The 19,118-nt window shown below is 41.3% G+C and overlaps 2 protein-coding genes across 3 annotated transcripts in view; both read left to right on the forward strand.

The window, feature by feature from the left end:
• myo9aa (myosin IXAa) overlaps nucleotides 1–7,929 on the forward strand; it is a 108,031-nt gene extending 100,102 nt beyond the window's left edge. For both annotated transcript variants that reach the window (XM_084541165.1, XM_084541166.1), the window contains exons 32-43: nucleotides 283–471; nucleotides 878–928; nucleotides 1,065–1,176; nucleotides 2,348–2,409; nucleotides 2,604–2,796; nucleotides 2,884–3,012; nucleotides 3,156–3,261; nucleotides 3,352–3,483; nucleotides 4,435–4,558; nucleotides 5,737–5,945; nucleotides 6,103–6,245; nucleotides 6,327–7,929. In XM_084541165.1, coding sequence (XP_084397291.1) covers nucleotides 283–471; nucleotides 878–928; nucleotides 1,065–1,176; nucleotides 2,348–2,409; nucleotides 2,604–2,796; nucleotides 2,884–3,012; nucleotides 3,156–3,261; nucleotides 3,352–3,483; nucleotides 4,435–4,558; nucleotides 5,737–5,945; nucleotides 6,103–6,245; nucleotides 6,327–6,826 — 1,950 coding nt within the window. In that variant the 3' untranslated portion in view covers nucleotides 6,827–7,929. The remainder of the gene's footprint in view (nucleotides 1–282; nucleotides 472–877; nucleotides 929–1,064; nucleotides 1,177–2,347; nucleotides 2,410–2,603; nucleotides 2,797–2,883; nucleotides 3,013–3,155; nucleotides 3,262–3,351; nucleotides 3,484–4,434; nucleotides 4,559–5,736; nucleotides 5,946–6,102; nucleotides 6,246–6,326) is intronic.
• Nucleotides 7,930–10,198: 2,269 nt separating this feature from the next.
• scamp2l (secretory carrier membrane protein 2, like) lies at nucleotides 10,199–18,704 on the forward strand. The gene is made up of 9 exons (XM_084541784.1): nucleotides 10,199–10,327; nucleotides 11,065–11,142; nucleotides 11,232–11,321; nucleotides 12,270–12,399; nucleotides 12,504–12,632; nucleotides 13,332–13,494; nucleotides 14,176–14,277; nucleotides 14,706–14,823; nucleotides 15,648–18,704. Exons 1-9 carry the CDS (start codon nucleotides 10,271–10,273, stop codon nucleotides 15,801–15,803), a joined length of 1,023 nt encoding a protein of 340 aa, XP_084397910.1. The 5' UTR covers nucleotides 10,199–10,270; the 3' UTR covers nucleotides 15,804–18,704.
• The last annotated feature ends 414 nt before the right edge of the window (nucleotides 18,705–19,118 follow it).

The raw sequence follows: 19,118 nt of genomic DNA on the forward strand, positions 1-19,118 counted from the left end.
AAATCAAGACAAAACTGAAAGAACTGAGACATTTCTGCATAAAGTGAAAGCATGCAACATATGCAGACACAGAAGACATAACACAAAAGAGACAATAATCACAGATGGCACAGTGCAGAAAGTAGAGTTAAGGTGAACAGTAAGAATAGACTAGAAATGTAAATGTACTGACCATATGAAACATAATGACTAGTCTAGATATTTTAAACTGGAAAACATAGTTTCCAAAGTAGAACGATAAACGCTTTGGCTTTCCTACGACCCCGTTGTCTTCCTTCCTAGATGGATGACGGTAAGAGTATCCGCTACAAAGACCTTTACGCTCTGTTTGAGCACATCTTGGAGAAGACCATGCGGCAGGAGCAGAGGGACTGGAGGGAGTCTCCCGTCAAAGTGTGGGTCAACACCTTCAAAGTTTTCCTGGATGAGTTCATGACTGAGTACAAACCTCTGGACAGTACGGTCAGCAAGGTAAACACATGTAGCGGCCAGATGTTGGATGACATCAACACCTCTTTGAATTCAGTTTTGTGGTAACATTAGATAAATACGTGAATATTAATAGCTGTGGATCCAAAAAGAGTGTTGGATGTTAAACCGAAGCTATGGCTCTCACAACATTGGCACTGGTTCAGTTCTGGCCTCCGCCCTTAGCTGTCATCCCTTCTCTCTTACCCTATTATTTCTTGTGTTTTCCCACCAGTAAACCCATCAGACAAAGGCACAAAAGGCCGAATAAATAACTTTAGAAAAAGAAAGTGTGGAATGATTGTTTGCACATGAGGAATGTTCTTTACAAACTCAAAACTCTGAGTATGGTGATGATATTTGTGAAGAATACTCTGATGAATACTAATATATATCTGTTTTTTTTAAGCCTCTGCCTAAGACCGAACGCAAAAAACGGAGGAAGAAGGACGCGGACGTCGTAAGTCTCTCTTCATCTCTCATCAATACCGAGCACATAATCTTGATCATAACAAAAGAAAGGCTGTAAAAGAAGAAGGAAAACGTACATAGAAATGGAAAGGTTTACTGGATATGTGAACTTCTGCTCTCTGCAGGTGGCGGAGCATAACGGCCACATCTTCAAGTCCACCCAGTACAGCATCCCCACATACTGTGAATACTGCTCGTCACTGATCTGGATGATGGATCGTGCCTGTGTGTGCAAACGTGAGTGTTCATGCAATTTTGCACAGCTTAGCTTAGCTTAGCTTGAAGGTTATTGCAAGTAATTGTTTTTCTCATTAAAGAGTGCTATTGCCCGAATGGTTAATCAATAATTCAGTGGACAGAAATATGTCTTTTAATACTCCAACATTTCTTTTAGTGACAGGTTCCAGTTATTCCACTGTTTTAATTTGCTGTTTGTCTTAACTTTTTTGTAACTGGATGTGTTTCGCTTCTCACCTGATTTATAGCTCTAATAGTTTTCGGATCGTTTAACCATTAAGAAAAAGCATTTGACTAATCATCAGATGAATTAATAATGAAAGTGGTATTCAGTTGGAGCCTTAAAATACATGTGAAATTGCTTTATTATCTTACATAGAGAGAAAAACCCTGTGATGGATGTTTGGGTCCGTGCAGTGCAGCTGTAGTTTGAAAATGAAATATTCAGCTGTAATTTCTCTACTTGACATGAGCATGAAGAAAAACAAACTCTGATTTACTCCTAAAACATCTTCTGGTGGAAACATGGAAGCAATTAAGCAGTGTTTTGTCTTTGAAGTAAGCCAAACACAATCTGGGTGGTGGAAAATCCAAATAATCTAAATGTCTGACTCAGTGAAGGAAGTGATTGATGGTACTTCCCTGCTACACACACACACAAACAGACACACACATACACACACACACACACTATCACTTAAGTGCACATTAATTTCCTGGAGACCTTACCCGACCAGAACCACTACCTTTATCCTAATCTGAAAGCCAACCATTTCCTAAACCTCATACCAGAGTGTCCACCCTAAAATTGAATGATTTCTGCTATGTGGACGTGCTTTTTGTCACATGCACACACACACACATGCACTGCAGCGTTCAGTGTGGACTCAGAGATCGAGCACCGCCCTCTCTCCCTCCTTGGCCCTAATCAGATTGTTTTCAACTGGACTCATGGGGTCTGCGGCTCTGTCTGTCCAGAGATTTCTCCACACAGTTTGTCCTTTATTCACACAGGATGTTTTCTCCATGCCAGCCTATACTGCTTTGGCCTTTTCAGCTATAACATTTTTTTTTTTTTTTCGTCGCAACTTTTGCTGAATAATGAGGAGGCACTGCCTTTCTGTGAATAATGGAAATGACCTGTTCGATCTCTCTGGCTGTGTTTACCCAGTGTGCCGGTACGCCTGCCACAGAAAGTGCTGCCAGAAGACGACCACCAAATGCAGCAAGAAGGTGAGTCGGCCATATTGTGTACCCTCAACAATGATGTCCCATGACATTAATTGTGTTACTGTGGCTTTATGTACAGGAGCTAGTGTTATTTTGGCCACCTAACACGGCAACAATGATAGTCCTTAAAGTCCTGAGCAGGATTTTTGTCTTGTTGTGTTTTCATACGACTAAATTGTGTTTGTGTCTGTGAACAGTTTGATCCGGAGCTTTCCTCCAGACAGTTTGGAGTGGAAGTTTCTCGTCTGACTAGTGACGAGAGGACGGTGCCCCTGGTAGTCGAGAAGCTTATCAACTACATTGAGATGCATGGCCTGTACACTGAAGGAATATACAGAAAACCTGGCTCCACCAACAAAATTAAGGAACTCAAGCAGGGACTTGACTCTGGTAACGGTCTGCTTAGTTGGCTTTGACAATGAATTCAAAAGGATCAAATGTCTCTTCTAAGTCTGCATTCTCCTTGATATCACTCAGATGTGGAGAGCATGAATCTGGATGAATACAACATCCACGTTATTGCTAGTGTTTTCAAGCAGTGGCTGAGAGAACTGCCTAACCCTCTGATGACATTTGAGCTATACGATGAGTTCATACGCGCCATGGGTAAGTCGTTGACATCGAATATCCAACTCTGTTTCAGGTGCACTGTCTGCAGTATATAACCTTTAAAGCTGCAAACACAGAAAACATATTTGTTTGCTGTAACATTTAAAGAATGATTTGTCTTGTGGGTTTGGCCCCCTCAGGTTTGCAGGACAAAAAGGAAATGATCAGAGGAGTGTATTCAGTCATTGACCAGCTCAGCAGGACTCACCTCAACACTCTGGAGCGTCTCATATTTCATCTTGTCAGGTAATTACGGTTATCTTATAGCGGGATTAATACATGAGGCTGCTGCATTTACCTCCAGACTGAATTTCCTAATACTCCTAATGATTTTAGGATCGCCTTGCAAGAGGACACAAACCGCATGTCGGCTAATGCCTTGGCCATCGTTTTCGCTCCCTGTATCCTTCGTGGTCCCGACACCATTGATCCGCTGCAGAGTGTCCAGGACATCAACAAGACAACAGCGTAAGAATATACTTAATGTTCGCCGATGCTTTGGTTTGACTGAAGTAATAGGAAGTGTGGGACAGAAACTGGAAATAGTAAGTTTAATTTATGTATCTCATGAAGGAACAATAAATGAACCAAATTTAAGATCCAGTTTAGTTATATGGTAATTTGGTAAACACAAGAAATACAATTATGAAAAAGTCTTTCGTCCACCATCAGCTCTAAGGCTTTGTTCAGACTACAGCTCCTTTGGGCAGACTGTCTACACTGTTATTTGCAAGTGACTTAAATCGGATTTGTGTGTCCAGACATCACCAACCTATCTGCATGGTTTGCCATGGTAACAGCGTGGATGTCAGTAATTACGGAGTTAAGCTGCAGCTTCTCATCGCTCGCTTCCTTCAAGCTTCGCCTGTTAGGACACAATTTATTTTGGGATCTGTCTATGGACTGTCTGTTGTTCTCCATGATGTTTTCTGCAGCATTAACTTGATTTGATGTTGTTGTGAGTGACACAAAAGACCACCACCCAAAAGTCCCATTTTAATATGTTGTTTTACTGTTTGGACTTATTAAAATAAGGGGATATGCCAAAAGATTCATTTAAGCATGCAGTCCTAACAAGGCCTAAGAGGAACTGAAGTGGGTTTTCAGGTTCACTGTCATTGTCTCAGAACAACCTTGTGTTGTTTGTTTCTGAAAGCTGCATAACTTACATCATCATTCAATAAAATCCTGTTTAATTTGATGAGATCTGCTGCAGAATTCCCCTGTAATGGTTGATAAAATTAATGGCAAGAGAGCATGACCTAATTTTTTTCACTGAAAAAAAAAAAATTAGAAACAGATAGCCTGAGGGAAAAGACAAGGCTCATATTGTACTGCGTGAATAAAAGCATGTAGAAAAAGGTATTAAGGACTTCTGCTGATTCTAAAGTGGCGTTTCCTCTTGTCATCCCTTCCTAGGTGCGTAGAACTTATCATTTGTGAACAGATGAATAAGTACAAAGTGCGACTAAAGGACATCAGCAGTCTGGAGTTTGCTGAGAATAAAGCCAAGTGCAAACTGACGCTCATTAGAAGGTCAATGGTAAGATCCCACTGTTATCGGAGCGTATTTACAGTCCTTCAGTCTTCCTGCCTCAGCCTTCCTTAAAAACTCCTTCACTGCTGTACCTTCCATGGTTTCCTCCTTTCTAAACAGCTTTTCTCCTCCCCAGAACCTCCCGCCCTAACATGTCCTTTCCTTTACCCAGAGACCAGTACTAATAGCTGTTAGATTTATGAGCATAGTGCACACTATGGTATGTATACACGCACCGTGGATTACATCCCCGAACCATCATCCAGTGGTGATGTTGTTGTGGTGCTAATCATCGTAGTCCCATCTCTCCAAATCTTTACTTCTGCCTTCATCTATTCCTAAAGCATGAGTCATCTCTTCATTTTTTTTTTTTAATTTTATTTTCGGACTATATGCTTTTCTTTGAGGATTAAAATAGAGACGTCATGCAGTCACGCACTAGCGTCCAATTAGATTAAGTTTATGATATGTGGATTGCGGAGAACACAACATGAACATCTCTTACATATTGTATAAATTAGAATCTATAAAAATTCGACCTTCTTTTATTTTTCCTTTTGGTGTCTCATTAACCCTTCGAGGACCATACTAGTATCACTGTGATCTTGTCACTATGAGCCTTGTGTCTGTGAAGATTTTCAGACGTCTAGCTCATTGTATATCTAAAAAACAAAGCCAAAGCATTGACCCAGTAGTCCTTGGGTCTTCAACAGAGGAGAAAAAGCTAAACTCCCCACCAGTCATTTACAGCTGAGGAAGATGAGTCCAGTTGCCTTTGCTTTGTTTTTTAAGTATGAGACATTTCAAACTTAAATGTGTACATAATGTGTGTTAAGGCAGCTACGACTGACACTGCTTATTAAAACACAGACCATTCTTAATCAGGGACTGCTTATTCTTCTGTTCTTCTTTTTTTTTTATTGACACATTTACCCAAAGCAGCCAAATGCAGCCAGAAAGGTAAATTTTGTGTATTATTGTTTGGTCAATGTTGTTGTACTGCTTTTAAACTTGGCTGGTCACTTCATGTGGTTCAATCACTGCATGTGCAAGTGACACTTCTTGCCAGATGTGGTGTAATGTGTAAAAATTGCATCTTCATATTAGGATTTTTTTTTTATGAAGCACAAATGCAATATGCACCTTAGTAAGAAGACAACATCTACCCTCGATTTGCTCCTCAGGGAAAAGGCCACGTACAGCGACCAGTCTACCACACGCCTTCACCGCCAGTTAGTCCACGGCTGCCGCCTGTGGCTGACGATGTGATTGGAGTGAGCGGGGGCGATGTGGGAGCCGAACTCCCTCCTCAAATCTCAGATCCTCAGCAGGCGGTGATGCAGCAGGAAGAGAGAGTGTTGACGGAGCAAATTGAAAGTCTACAGAAAGAGAAGTAATTAAAATGTTGTGTGATCTGCGAATGCGTGAAAATTAAGAGCCACACCGCTGTGAATGAGAACAATAAATTAATGGGTCTGTAATCAGTGCTAGGTGTTTTCATCACGTGTGCTCAGCTCACTTGTTAATCTGGATAATGTCTGCCTCACCAGAGAGGAGCTGACGTTCGAGATGCTGACTCTGGAGCCGCGAGCATCAGACGATGAGACTCTGGAGTCGGAGGCCTCCATCGGTACAGCTGACAGCTCTGAAAACCTGAATGTGGACTCTGAGGAAACCATTTCTGACTTCTCAGGTACGTCGTTATACAAGAGATCCTAACTCAACTCTGAGTTTGCAACTTTTTTATGAACATTTTTTTTGCTTTTCACTTCAGAGAGAGGTCCATCGTTGAGTTCACCCTGGTCTCGGAGATCTGACGGCAACAGCCCTCGGCGCCGCACTCTCCGTCGGCAGCCTGACTCCCTGGACTCTGTGGACTCTTGTTCCACTGTTTCCTCCTACTCCTCTTCATCACACTTCCACCCTTCCTCCACTTCCTCCTCCGCCACCTCCCGACGGTTTCGTTTCCACTCGAAATCTCCTGCCGTGGGCTCAAGTACAGCGCAGTCACAGGCCCAGGCTCTGAATACGTCTCAAGCCTCACGATCTGACAGCTTAGACAGTAGCCTTACAGGAGATCAGGAAGGCACATATGACGAAAGGCCCCAGTTTACCAGCCGAGGCACCTACAATCCAGAGAAGGGCAAGCAGAAACTTAAGGGAGCCAAGCATGCAACCCTGAGGCACTCCAGAGAAGGTGGTGGCCACAGCAGGGACCCTCCAGACATACCACAGCACCTGGTATTGTATGGCAGTAATGAATTCATGGTATGAAGGACACTGGGACACCAAAGCACTCCCTATCCAGCTCCCTGGCAGACATATATGTTGTTCTCATTGGGAGGTAATGGAAACTGATCTCCACTCCTCAAAACACTCTTGCTTAGCCTTTCTTCGTTGAAGTCTGCAAAGAAGTGTCCCCAAGTGCCGTGTACTGTGTTTCCACCCCCAGAGGGAGGAGATGGGCAGCAATCAGTGGATCTCTTCTGTGGACTAAACTGCCACCCATGCTCTCATAGTGCCTTGGCAGCTCTTTACTCGGCGCCAAGAGGAGACACCCCGAGCAGGAGGACAGAGAAAAGGGAAAGTTGGGCTATGCAGAAGACCAGTCAGCATCAGGGAACGTTACAGAGCTGGAAAGCTGAAGCAGTGTACTACAGTGAAGAGTCAGGCAACACGAAGTCGTCACGGATGTTACAGTGAAAGCTCAGATTTATTAGCTGCTTTACACGTTTACAGTTCATAACAATCAGTGTAAACAGCGGACGCTCTGCTGTTACAAATTATTTTTCCCTTATTTAATAAATTTTAATGTCACAGAAATTCTTTATAGCATATAATATACAGGTATAAATACTGTACAAAGCCGGAACACCAGCCTCTGCTGGGTAGTTGAAGTCAAATATTTATCTTTTTTTTTTTTTTTTTTTTTTTTAATAACTTGGGACAGAAATGTTCAGAAGTGGGCGGTGGATGCTACATTTGTGTGCGTGCATGTGCAGAGCGCTCATGCGTGGCTGTATGTATGTGTGAGTCCGAAAAAAAAAAAAAAAACACTTTGTGTGTTTTGAGTTTGTGCTGCTTTTTTTTTTTTTTTTTTTCCCTTTCAAGGGAAACACCGCCATCAAAGGGACCAAGTCTGCTGGTGTGTATTCCAGCCAAGCGGATCCCAGCTCTTTGAGAATGCCGGACGTCTATAATAGTCTTGCATTCACTGCTTAACAGCCATACAACAAGTGTAATGTACAGTACAGGTCATATGTACAGTATAGTGGACAAATGCCATTCTATTCTTGAATCTATTGTTATCCACCCACTCCCAAAGCCACCTCCTTCTGTCTCTAAACTGTTTGCTCAATAGCAACCAAGCAAGAGCATAAAATCATTACGTCTTCTGTCATTTTTAATGTTGATGATTTTGTCTTGTGTATTTTTCTATTTATCTACATTCAGGTACACACAGTATAATATATATAATGTTGCAACACTGTCAAAATAGATGACATAGTTTAAATAGGCCTCGTTAGGGCATCATTATTCACCGATCAGCTGTAACATTATGACCACCGACAGGACAAGTGAAGCTGGCTAATATGAATATATCCATATTAGGCAGCAAAAGCACATTTTGTCCTCAAAGTTGATGTGTAAGTTGGAAAAACTTGCAACTGGGAGCATTTGATGGACTTTGACGAAGTCCAAACTGTCACTGTGCAACAAAGCGTCTCCAAAACTACAGCTGTATTGAGGGGTTCCCGGTCTGCAGTGGTCGGTACCTATCAAAAGTGGTCCATGGAAGGAAAAGGAGCGAAAGAGAATAGATAATTCCACTTATCTCCCATCCATGGAAGCCCCACCTCGCAACATGGAGGATCTGCTGCTCGCGTCTTGGTGTCAGATACCACAGTACACCTTCAGACGTCTTGTGCAGTACATGCTTCAATGAGTCAGGGTTGTTTTGGCGGCAAAAAGGGCACCTACACTATATTGGTCATAATGTTATGGCTGATTGGTGTATCTCCACTATCATAGATATCATAGATAAATTATACCCAGCCTTCTTTAAATTAATACACTTCAACTTCCTCTGCTGTGACATGTCCTGCTGTGACAATATACGGTTCGTCACAATAATCCATGTCATGAATGAATCATATGCTACAGATCGGTACAAACATCAAGGAAGGGATTGTTAAAACTACACTATGTAAATTTAGAAATAAGAAATGTTATTTCTTTTACAGATAAAAGAGCATAAGTAATGTCAAACACCTTCAGCACACTCAGGCGGTTTTCTGCTAATGACAAGAAACTTACGGTGGCTAATGTTAGCAAACTCAATATTGTTGTGTAACTGACATTACTTATTATTTAATTTGCAGACTTATGACTCTTCTCTACTTGCACCGCTGCTGCTCTACATCAGCCATTAGTCTGCATTTGTCGCCAGAGTGGCGTCAGGTCAATAAAGCTTATATACCTTCTCTGTAAGGGGTTTAAATAGATATTAAAGCTGGTGTATTTAATTTAATGTGCACTTTTAGCAACACAGATGAGTTCCTACGACACTGATCACAAGTGCCGCTCCTTTGAAAGAAACAGAGCTGCTTTTCAGAGGAATTTGTCTTCATATGAAGATAATAGATAGTGGCAATGTCTTCATGCATATAACCATCTTTAATAGCTCTAGGTGTCATATTACAGTGTGAATGCCCGCATGTCTTATCAGTTTTTAGATCCAGACATGTGTTGTCTCCTTCAGGGAAATGAAATAAGACCTCAGCACAGGCTTCTTCCTCTTAGGTGGACAGGTAAAGGCCTGTATGGTTTTTCTTTGTTGCTGGTCCTTTCTAAATTCAATCATCATGACCCATCGAGGAACCTGCTTCGGACCTTCAAAGCAATGTCGGATTTAGTAGTAGTTACTTGTCCTAAAGTCTGTTATTTGCATTTGTGCCACTACAAAATCTTTATACAACAGGTCCTCTCTGTTTCGTTTGTATGAACCGCTTTGGATGTTACAGTCAAGCATTTACAGATTCTTTTAAAATTTACAATGCAAGAAAATTTTATTTTACGAGGAATCACTTAAAAAAATTATACTAATGTAAAAGTAGTCTTCGTGCTACAGTGTTTCTCTGCTTTGAGAAATGTCCTATTCCCAGAAGTAATTGCCTTCTTTTGCTATTAGCCTTATGCATCATGTATCACAATCTAATAATAATAATAATTTATTTATAGATAACTAGATATTCTGCAACATAGGAAATAAATAACTGTCTGCAATAAAGCAGGCCTTTCAAATGAATTCCAATTTCCCTGGTTAACTCAGGTTTGTTATGTCGTTACCGTAAACCAATATTCCGACGCCACCTAAAGGCAACTTGAAACACACTTGAAGGCCAGACTATAGTCTTAAACAGACCTCGCTTTGCTTTTGCCTCAGGAGACTGTGTCTAAGTTAAAGGCGGCCTTAACAGACTGTCACGAGAACCGCACATTTGAATCCAATTCGCGTTATTTCTAAAAATAAAGGTGGGCTAATTGATTAGAAATGACTCGGGACGGCCTCCTCCAGTGACGCCGTCCACCTATCGAGCGGCGCATGCGCAGAGGCCCGGAGTCTCTCAGCACCATCATCCAGGAGCAGCCGACGCCGCCGCCGGGGAGACGGGAGCTGTCGTTGTTTATTCCATACAACACAAACTTTTCTCCGCGATGTCGGGATTTGACAGCAACCCATTCGCCGACCCCGTGGACGTGAATCCCTTCCAGGTTAGTGCGTCGCTTTCTTTTCTGCCTGAGAAGTTTTAGGAGCTCTTTTTTTTTTGGTGTAAAATGAAGACTGAAAGAGATATGCAACAAAAACCAGTTTGGTTGGTTGCTGGGTTTGGTTTGGCCTCAGCATTTCCTGGCTATGAATCGATACTAATTTAAAATTAGGACACGTTGCAGTCCAGTTATAGTCGTTTTTTAAAGGATTATCTGGAAAAATGACACATTCACTCGCTGTTTATGCCGTTAACTCACCTGCGCAGGTAAGCAGACACACGAGCAGGTGCCTTCAGGTCTGACTCGTCCTCAGTTCGCCATTGATAGAAACCAGAAGACAACTCTAAGAAACCAGAAGCTAAAGCAGCGATGTTGGATTTAATGACAACCTTTCTTGGATGCTTTGTTTTTGTTTCCTAATGTATTTATCGCATCTTGTGTTTCCCCATCTCGTAGCCTAGGACGCCGCTAATGGTTATGGGTGAACATATGTCTTTGTGACATGTTAACTTCTCCTGAAGTATAATTTGCTTGTTCACACATGAGAAAATGTGACTTAAAGTGCTCCGGGGCTCCTGAGTCTGTTAATACTTAATGTGGTGTGTGGCGATGCTGCGTTCAGGTGCTCCTTCTGGACGGGTTGGGGCATTGCGCAGGAAGCGCCACGTAAAAAACAAAAAACAAAACTGAGACTATTACAATTTCTTAGCACCTTACAGTGTGTCTGATCTAATTTCCAGGATTCCTCAGTAACACAAGCCACCAGCAAATCAGCTGAAAGTGTGGGGGAGTTCAACCCATTCTCTGCTGTTGATATGGTACGCTTCTCTATGTTTCTCTATGATGTTGTGGTACATGAGAGAGGTGATTTAGTTATTTATCAAGATGCACTGATTAAATCCTTTAGCAGGTACACCACTCGGACACGACCATCCCCATCTCTGCTGCTTCCTCTCAACCTGCCGTTCTGCAGACCTCTGTTGAGCAGAGCCCACAGGTGAGTCTCACACGCAACCGTACAAATAAAGGCAAATGAATAAGCTAGTATGAAATCAGAATCTGGATCGTGATCAGTCAGAATACGTCCATCTTTGGGATTTGACAATGAGAGCCTAGCCTACTGACTAAAATGGGGTTGTCAAATTAATAGAGACATGCATCAGTACAACAAAATCTAATTCAGTAGTAATGCACACCACAAATACTAAATACTTTAAATACTTTTAGTTTTTCCACATAAACTTGACATTTTCCTTTACTATATTACGACCAAAGAATTGTGTCCAAAAGTTATCTTATAGCCCTATATACACCATTCAGCCACAACATTAAAACCACTGACAGGAGAAGTGAATAACATTGACCATCTTGTGACTATACAGTGTTCTGCTGGGAAAATTTTGGACCTGGCATTCATGTTGATGTTACTTAGACATGTAGAACCCACCTAGACCAGACCAGGCACCCCCACCCCATAGCAATGACACTCCTTGATGGCAGCAGCCATCCCCAGCAGGATGCAGCCTGACACAGGCACACACACACACAAAAACAACTCAAAAACCATGAAAAACATCCCAAGCTGTCGACCTCTGATCCACAGAGGCCCCTCTCCTCAACCCATAGGACCCAAAGGCCCCCACTAGCAATATTCTGTTGCCAGACACCACAGGACACCCTCAGAAGGCCCATGTCCATTCTATGATGAGTCACAACTGTTTTGGAGGCACAAGGGAGACCTACACAATATTAGAAGGTGGTCATAATGTTATGAGCCATTAGTTCCAATCTGAAAAAGTTGCTGGTGGAGTTGCTCTTGAGTGTAGTTCATGAATTTCCCATCACAGAGATTTTCAGAGGAAGAATGTTGCAGGGAGTCTTGGTGATGTAGGGACATCGTTGAGCACAGTGTTTAGTGAGCCGCTCTTCTTCATCACACAACCAGGCAACAGCAGCTGCTGCCCAGGCAAAACTGATCAAACAGCAGGAGGAGCTGGAGAGGAAAGCAGCTGAGCTGGATCGGAAGGAGCAGGACCTACAGAACAGGACGGAACCCACCAGGACGAATCCTGGAGGTAAGACGGCTGCTGTTGTTTGAAGTAGCGACATGTGAAATGTGTTTTGTGTATATGAGCAGTAAGGATTAGCATAACCCAGTTGTCAAATCTTTATCCGTCAGCTAAAGAGAACAACTGGCCACCTCTTCCAAAGTTCTTCCCTTTGAAGCCCTGCATCTATCAGGACTTTGAGGAGGAGATCCCGGAGGATTACCGCAGACTCTGCAAGAGAATGTACTACCTCTGGATGTGTACGTAACCCTGCATGCTTCATTTGCTCAATAAATCCTCATTAATTGGGTTGTATGCTTGACATTTGATGATTTTGTGTGTGAACTAATTTATCTTCTCTTGAAACTGAACTCAAAAGATGATATATTTACAGGTGGACGTATTAACACCGGCTTCCTTTACATTTTTTTTGACATTTAGAAAATGGTTCTACTCACTGTGTACAGTGAAATCTAATAGAAGACGGTGACTCACTTCTACTGGCTACTTCCGTTCTGCCCCACCTGGAAACTCGTCACATCTCCAGAAACAATCAGATCAAGTTTAATTATTAGCGCCATGTAAACGTAGCCACTTCCCACGCTTAATTCTTTTGACTTGCTTAAATATATTGGTTCAATAATAAAATTACTGAATATTTAAGTGTCATACGTGTAAGAATCATGAGCTTTGTTTTGACTGTGGATTTTTGTTGGCTTTACACTGTATATGTTAGTATTTAGGTTTCCAAGAAAATTACATGTAGCTCAGGTTCAGGTATTTCTACTCTTCTATCAGGTCCTTTCACATAATTATTATTTAATCAAAACACCTCTCACGCATATTAACCAAACTCTATTCAAAAGCAGAGTGTTTGTCCTCTGCTGATGTCTTTAAATAGTTTTCCTTTCGCCGTCATCAGCCCAGCTCACTGGTTTCCTTTGTGTGTCTTTTCCCAGTCCACAGTGCCACCCTCTTTCTCAATCTGCTGGCCTGCCTGGCTTACTTCACGGCAGACACAGCTGCCTATGGTGTTGACTTTGGCCTGTCCATCCTTTGGTTCATCCTCTTCACCCCCGTGGCCTTCATCTGCTGGTACAGGCCCGTCTACAAGGCCTTCAGGTACGCTAGTGTTGTTGATGTTGAAGATGCTTTAACCTCCAAGTCAGCCACGTACTTTACACTCAGAAACCTCCATTAAAAATAATAGAAAATACTTTTTTGTTACTATTACGTCCACCGGCTCATCCTTTCAAATGAGACATCTCGGGAACACCTTGAGGGAATTTCCCCAAATTTGGCACAAACGTTCACTTTAACTCAGTAATGGAATGATTTGATTTTGGTCCTTAAACGTCTCTCGCAAAAACACATTTTTTTTTTGCTCATAACTCGGGAATTCATTGGTAAATTATGACAAAGATTCAAACAAATGTCTAATAGAATAAGATTAAGTCATGAGATGTTACATCCAGAAAATTGACTTTACTTTAGCATCATAATGCAGTTTGCGTCTTGTGTTCTTGTGCGTCTTCGTCGACGGAGGCGTACAACCAAGAGGTACTAATTCTAGTTCCTACAAAAATGGATATATTTTTTAGACTTATATTTGGCACTACAAACATCTGAATCTTCACCAGTCTCACTTTGAGTCAAAGTAACATCTGCAAACTGTTGTTTCTTTGGACTAAGATAAACGTCCGCTGTATTTTATTCACTTTTATTCACATTTTTGTATCTTGTATTCTTAAAAACAAAATAACACCAATAACATGTCTTTTGTCTGTTTTTTTCCCTCCTTAGGTCTGACAGCTCCTTCAGCTTCTTCTTCTTCTTCTTTGTCTTTTTCTTCCAAGTAGCGGTGTACATTATCCAAACCGTGGGGATACCAGGCTGGGGGAACAGGTCAGTTTCAGCCTAATATCTCTACCTGAAGCAGGTAGCAGGTCTCTATTTCCATTAGTATGAATGTGCATGCTGCTTTGGGTGGATTCATAGTGAAAGTAGTTCTGCATGGGTCAGTGTGTTTGTATACTTCCCTTGGATCTCCTCTCTTGCATTTCTTTGACAGATTCCAGCTGACCTAACCTCTCTGGGTTGCTGCTTTGTAAGTGTGTGGAACATTTCTCTTTGGGCTTCTTCTCTTTATCATATAATATGTCAAGTTTTGCCATCTTTCATTTTGTTTCACTCTTTTCCATCGGTCATTGGTGCAGGCTATAGGACGTTGACTCATTGCTTCATTCCAGTAATTTCGATTAAAAATACAGTTTTATACATAATCATTGTAGAAGAAATGTGAAATGAAATGTTTGAATGTTTCTGGTTTACAGCGGATGGATCTCATCAATCAGCATGATCGGCAAAAACTTGTCTGTTGCTGTCGTCATGATGGTAGTGGCGGGTTTCTTCACTGTGAACTCTGTCCTGGGTGTCATCCTGCTGAAAATGGTATGTCGACAAAAAACTTGTGTTACAGTTTAATATCAGCTACTCAGTCTCTCTTGGTAGGATGCATAACCCTAATATAATACATGAATGTAAACTGAAGTAAATTGTATTCTATATATACTGGGATTTTCAGTCAAATTAAAGATGGCTGTGCCTTTATAATTAATTGCCCAAAATTGAAAACCCAATGTGGCATCCCATACCAACTTACTGAGCGTGCATGCAGATCAAACAAAGAAACAAAAATATTAAGGACAAAAAAGTACTAGTCTCCAAAAGGAGGCACAACACAGACGATGGAGAAAAATAATGTGAAAACCCATTGTGATTGCTTTTTGTTTCAATAGCCAGCAACTGCGCTGTTGTTTCTGTATTCTTTTCAAATATGTCGTCTCGCTGTTCACACCTCCTGATCCTGCTTCAATCAGAGCACACACCTCCACCAAGCCTGCTGTTATTTTAATTGGGGAGATATTTAGAAATGGTCATTTATGATGTTCATCTTAGTCCATATCTGTTCATAGTCAGTTATCCCCTTTTTTATTCAAATACTGTATGTTCAGCTGTTCATGAGAACACGATGAAGGCTTTAAAAACTCCACACAATGAACTACAATGCAGTTCAGTTCTCAGGCAGCACAGTGGTGCAGAGGTTAGCATTGTTGCCTCGCAGCAACGACAGTTTTGGTGTGAACCTGCTGGTCAGCTGAGGCCAAATCTCTATTAATGTGTAGATTAATAATGACTGACTAATAAATCACACAATTCATTTCTTCATCAGGTTTTCATAACCAGTCACTGTCTCCCTGTTCCTATTGTCGCAGGTCCACTCAAAGTATAGACGGACAGGTGCCAGCTTCACCAAGGCTCAGCAGGAGTTCTCTGAAGGTGTACTGACCAACAGATCTGTCCAGTCTGCTGCGACCAGTGCTGCCACCTCCGCTGCTCAGGGAGCTTTTGGCATTAACCAAGGAAATTAGGCTGCGTCCCACATCCATAGCGCACCAGGCTAGTCTCTTCTCTAGCCTGCATACCCAGACTAGCCATGTCCCAACATTTGGGTTTAAGGGACGGAGGTCTGATTATTTAAAGGAAAAGGGCTGAAAACAAGTAACCTATCGCTAGATCAAGTCTAATGGGGTTCTCCCGTTCTCTACCAGAATTCAAAAGATGTCTCATAGGAGCATGCAGCGCCTTGATGTCTTCACCGGAATGTGGTGTGTTTTTTAAAATTCATGCTGTCAGAAGTTATTTTAGGAAATATACAATATGAAACCTTAAACAAGAGGCAGATGGGGGCGTATGAGAAACATTAATTGACAACACCTCATTACAATAAAACTCCAAAAGCTTAAAAAATATATACTAAAAGGAGCTAAAAAAAACATTTTATTTAAATCCTGTCTTTTTTTTTTACAGGCGAAGGGGAAAAAAAGTATTAGTGTATTTCTATCTCACTGTTGATGTAGAAATAACATATTAGGCCTCAAAACTAAACACTTCACACAGTGTTTGGTTTATTGAAATAAGCATACTTGACATGGGAATGTTTTGCCATCAGTGAAGGATGGGTCCGCGTAATGTAAGTGTACATATTTTTGTCATTACAGCAGAGCCTCACAGCGTCACCAGTGTACCAGGCATTTTAATACTTATAGTGCAATTTAGTATTTTCTAGTTGGTTTCATCTGAGGCAGACGGGATACACTGTAAAATGAGATGCATCGTCTTAGACTGCTGTGCCGTGCGACATTCACTGATGCTTTCAGTGTAAAATTCTGCATAAGATGAGCTGTATGGTTAATGAAGGTGACGGGATGAAGGTTTTTCTTTGTACTGTTGTAATCAGACTGCTGATTTTTTTTAATGAAGGGAAGCTGGAAGCTCTTATGCAGGGCGAATGAAGATGTGGCTTAAGCGGGATGTTACATTTTATAATTCATGTCGTGTTGTTACGAAATACCTAAATGTTTTTTTTTTTTTTGTTGGCCTTGCTGTGATTAGAACGAAAGGCAGGGTGCAGGTTTGTTAATGAAAAGTTACTGACATTGTAAAGAATTTAGATGTATTTGCTTAAAGATCAGAAAGAAGTCAATAATTGTCTCAGTTAACCATTAATTTGACTTTGTATTAGTAGCAATGACACTGCGGACAAAATGAATGTGTTGCTGAATAGTTTATATTTTCTAGCTGTCCTATTTGTCGGGTGTTAGCGTTTTTTTGTCTTTTACGTCTGAACATACACACCGATCAGCCTGAACATTATAACTACTAACCAGTGAAATGAATAGCACTGAGGATCTCATTACAATCTAACCTTCTTTTGGGAAACCCGAAGTCCTGGCATTAATGTGGATGTTAATTTGATTTGTACCACCACCTGAGCATTGTTGCAGACCGAGCACATCCCCCATGGTAACGGCATCCTTGCATTCTGGTGCCACTTGTTGTCCTTGTATGCACTATAAAAATCAAACTAATCCATTGTCTATTCAGACACCTTTTTATCGGAACCAGCATTCACCTTTTCAGCAAATTGAGCTGCAGCAGCTTATCTGTCGGATCAGGCCACACTCATCAGCCGTGCATCAGTTTGCCATGTGCCTTGGCCGCTCCATGACCCTGTCACCCGTTCGCTGCTTTTCTTTCCCATGCCCACTGACAACTACAAGAGCTGCAGCTGTGGAGGTGATCTGAACCAGTTGTCTAGCCATTAGTATTAGACCCTTTTCAAAGTCGCTCAAATCTTGCCAATTTTTCTTGAACACATCAACTCCGAAGACAAAACGTTCCCTTGCTGCCTAACGTCCCACCCATCCACAGGTGCCATGATAACCAGATAATCGGTGTCATTCATTCGACTGGTGGTTATGACCAGGTGGTCATTATGTTGTGGCTGATCGGTTTAAAAGTATAAACACTGTCCACTTATGTTACAGTAACACTGAATCACTTCGATTTGATTTTACCTCAGTGCCTTTAAGATGTAACCTACCAGTTTTTTTGTGTGGGAATTTAAGCACAAGGCTGTTATTAATTATAAATGTTTAGTCTGATTCTGTTTGTCTTTATGGTGAAGTTTTAACTGTGATGATCACAACATGTATTAAGATGCTTTTGTACATATTGGTGACTTATTTAATATCTATTTACTGGAGGGGCGTTTTGTTGGTAATCGGTTCTCAGTCTTAACATCCAATAAACTGTGAGATTGTTTCTCTTTTAAGCGGCGACTTAATCATACTGAGCTTACCAGATATTTTAGCTGCATGATGTTTAATGCATGTAGACGTAGCTGTGTGTGTCTGTGTTATGTTCAGTGCCGATCCTAGATCCTGGGGGGCTGTCCCTCTAGTCCAAACTAGCGAAATCTGTCTAGGAAGATACAAGGGGGCAACTAGAGGCAAGAGGAGTAGTGGGGTGTTGTAGGCCCTTCATAAGTGAATGGGGTTTATGGAGTTGGTTATGCAGTTTTATTCTCTTGGTAGAAGATCAATAATTATCCAAGCTGTTTTCTAAACACGTTCCAGTTTAATCTGAATGTTAATACTTGTTGACAGATGTGTGTCTGTTGTCCTGATTCACATTCTGTACAGAGATACACAACAACTTTAAAGGAACACATCACGTTGGTGACCTGTGTATGTCTTAAAATGCAAGCAGGATGTAGAAAAGGCAACTTTAAGTCACACATGGTAACTTTATTCAAGTTGTCTGTCCAGCATGAGTATCAGTGTGTATGACCTTGATTAAAATCGGCTGTTTTTATATTTGTGTGGTGTGGATGGGAAGCCATAACACTTTATTTACAGACTACACCTGCTGTTTTGTTTTAATGCTTGTGTTCCCTGTTCCCATAATTAAACTAAATTTGTTTCTCATTTCAGCTCTGGAGAAAATCTGTAAAACATGCACGTAAATAGCTTGTTTTCATAGTTAGGAATGCATGTCATTGATTGTCTCCTAGCTGGAAATAAATCCTGTCTGGAACAAGGCTATGAATGGTTATGCAGTTACTCACTTTGTGGAAGTTTGATGATTCTGCAACACGTTGCAGCTAAATGTAAATGTTCCTCTGTGGACAAATTTGTTTCTGTTGAATTAGTTTATACACTGTGCAGGCAATAACTGTAAAGGAACACCTTAGGTTGGTGACCTCTGTGAGTCATAACATGGAAGCAGACATTATTTACTTAAGCTTAATCGAGTCCAGGAAGTCTATCAGTGGGTGTGACCTGGATTAAAATGAGATGTTTTTCAGACTACACCTGCTCCTTTACAATACACAGTTTTGG

This window comes from Chelon labrosus (assembly GCF_963514085.1).
Source record: "Chelon labrosus genome assembly, chromosome: 3".
Classification (NCBI taxonomy): domain Eukaryota; kingdom Metazoa; phylum Chordata; class Actinopteri; order Mugiliformes; family Mugilidae; genus Chelon; species Chelon labrosus.

Bases quoted from the DNA above. Each gene is read 5' to 3' on its own strand.
- scamp2l (XM_084541784.1), top strand. From the start codon at position 10,271: ATGTCGGGATTTGACAGCAACCCATTCGCCGACCCCGTGGACGTGAAT. The intron at 11,143-11,231 runs GTACGCTTCTCT...TAAATCCTTTAG, and splicing joins CATTCTCTGCTGTTGATATG to CAGGTACACCACTCGGACAC. The intron at 12,633-13,331 runs GTACGTAACCCT...GTCTTTTCCCAG, and splicing joins AATGTACTACCTCTGGATGT to TCCACAGTGCCACCCTCTTT.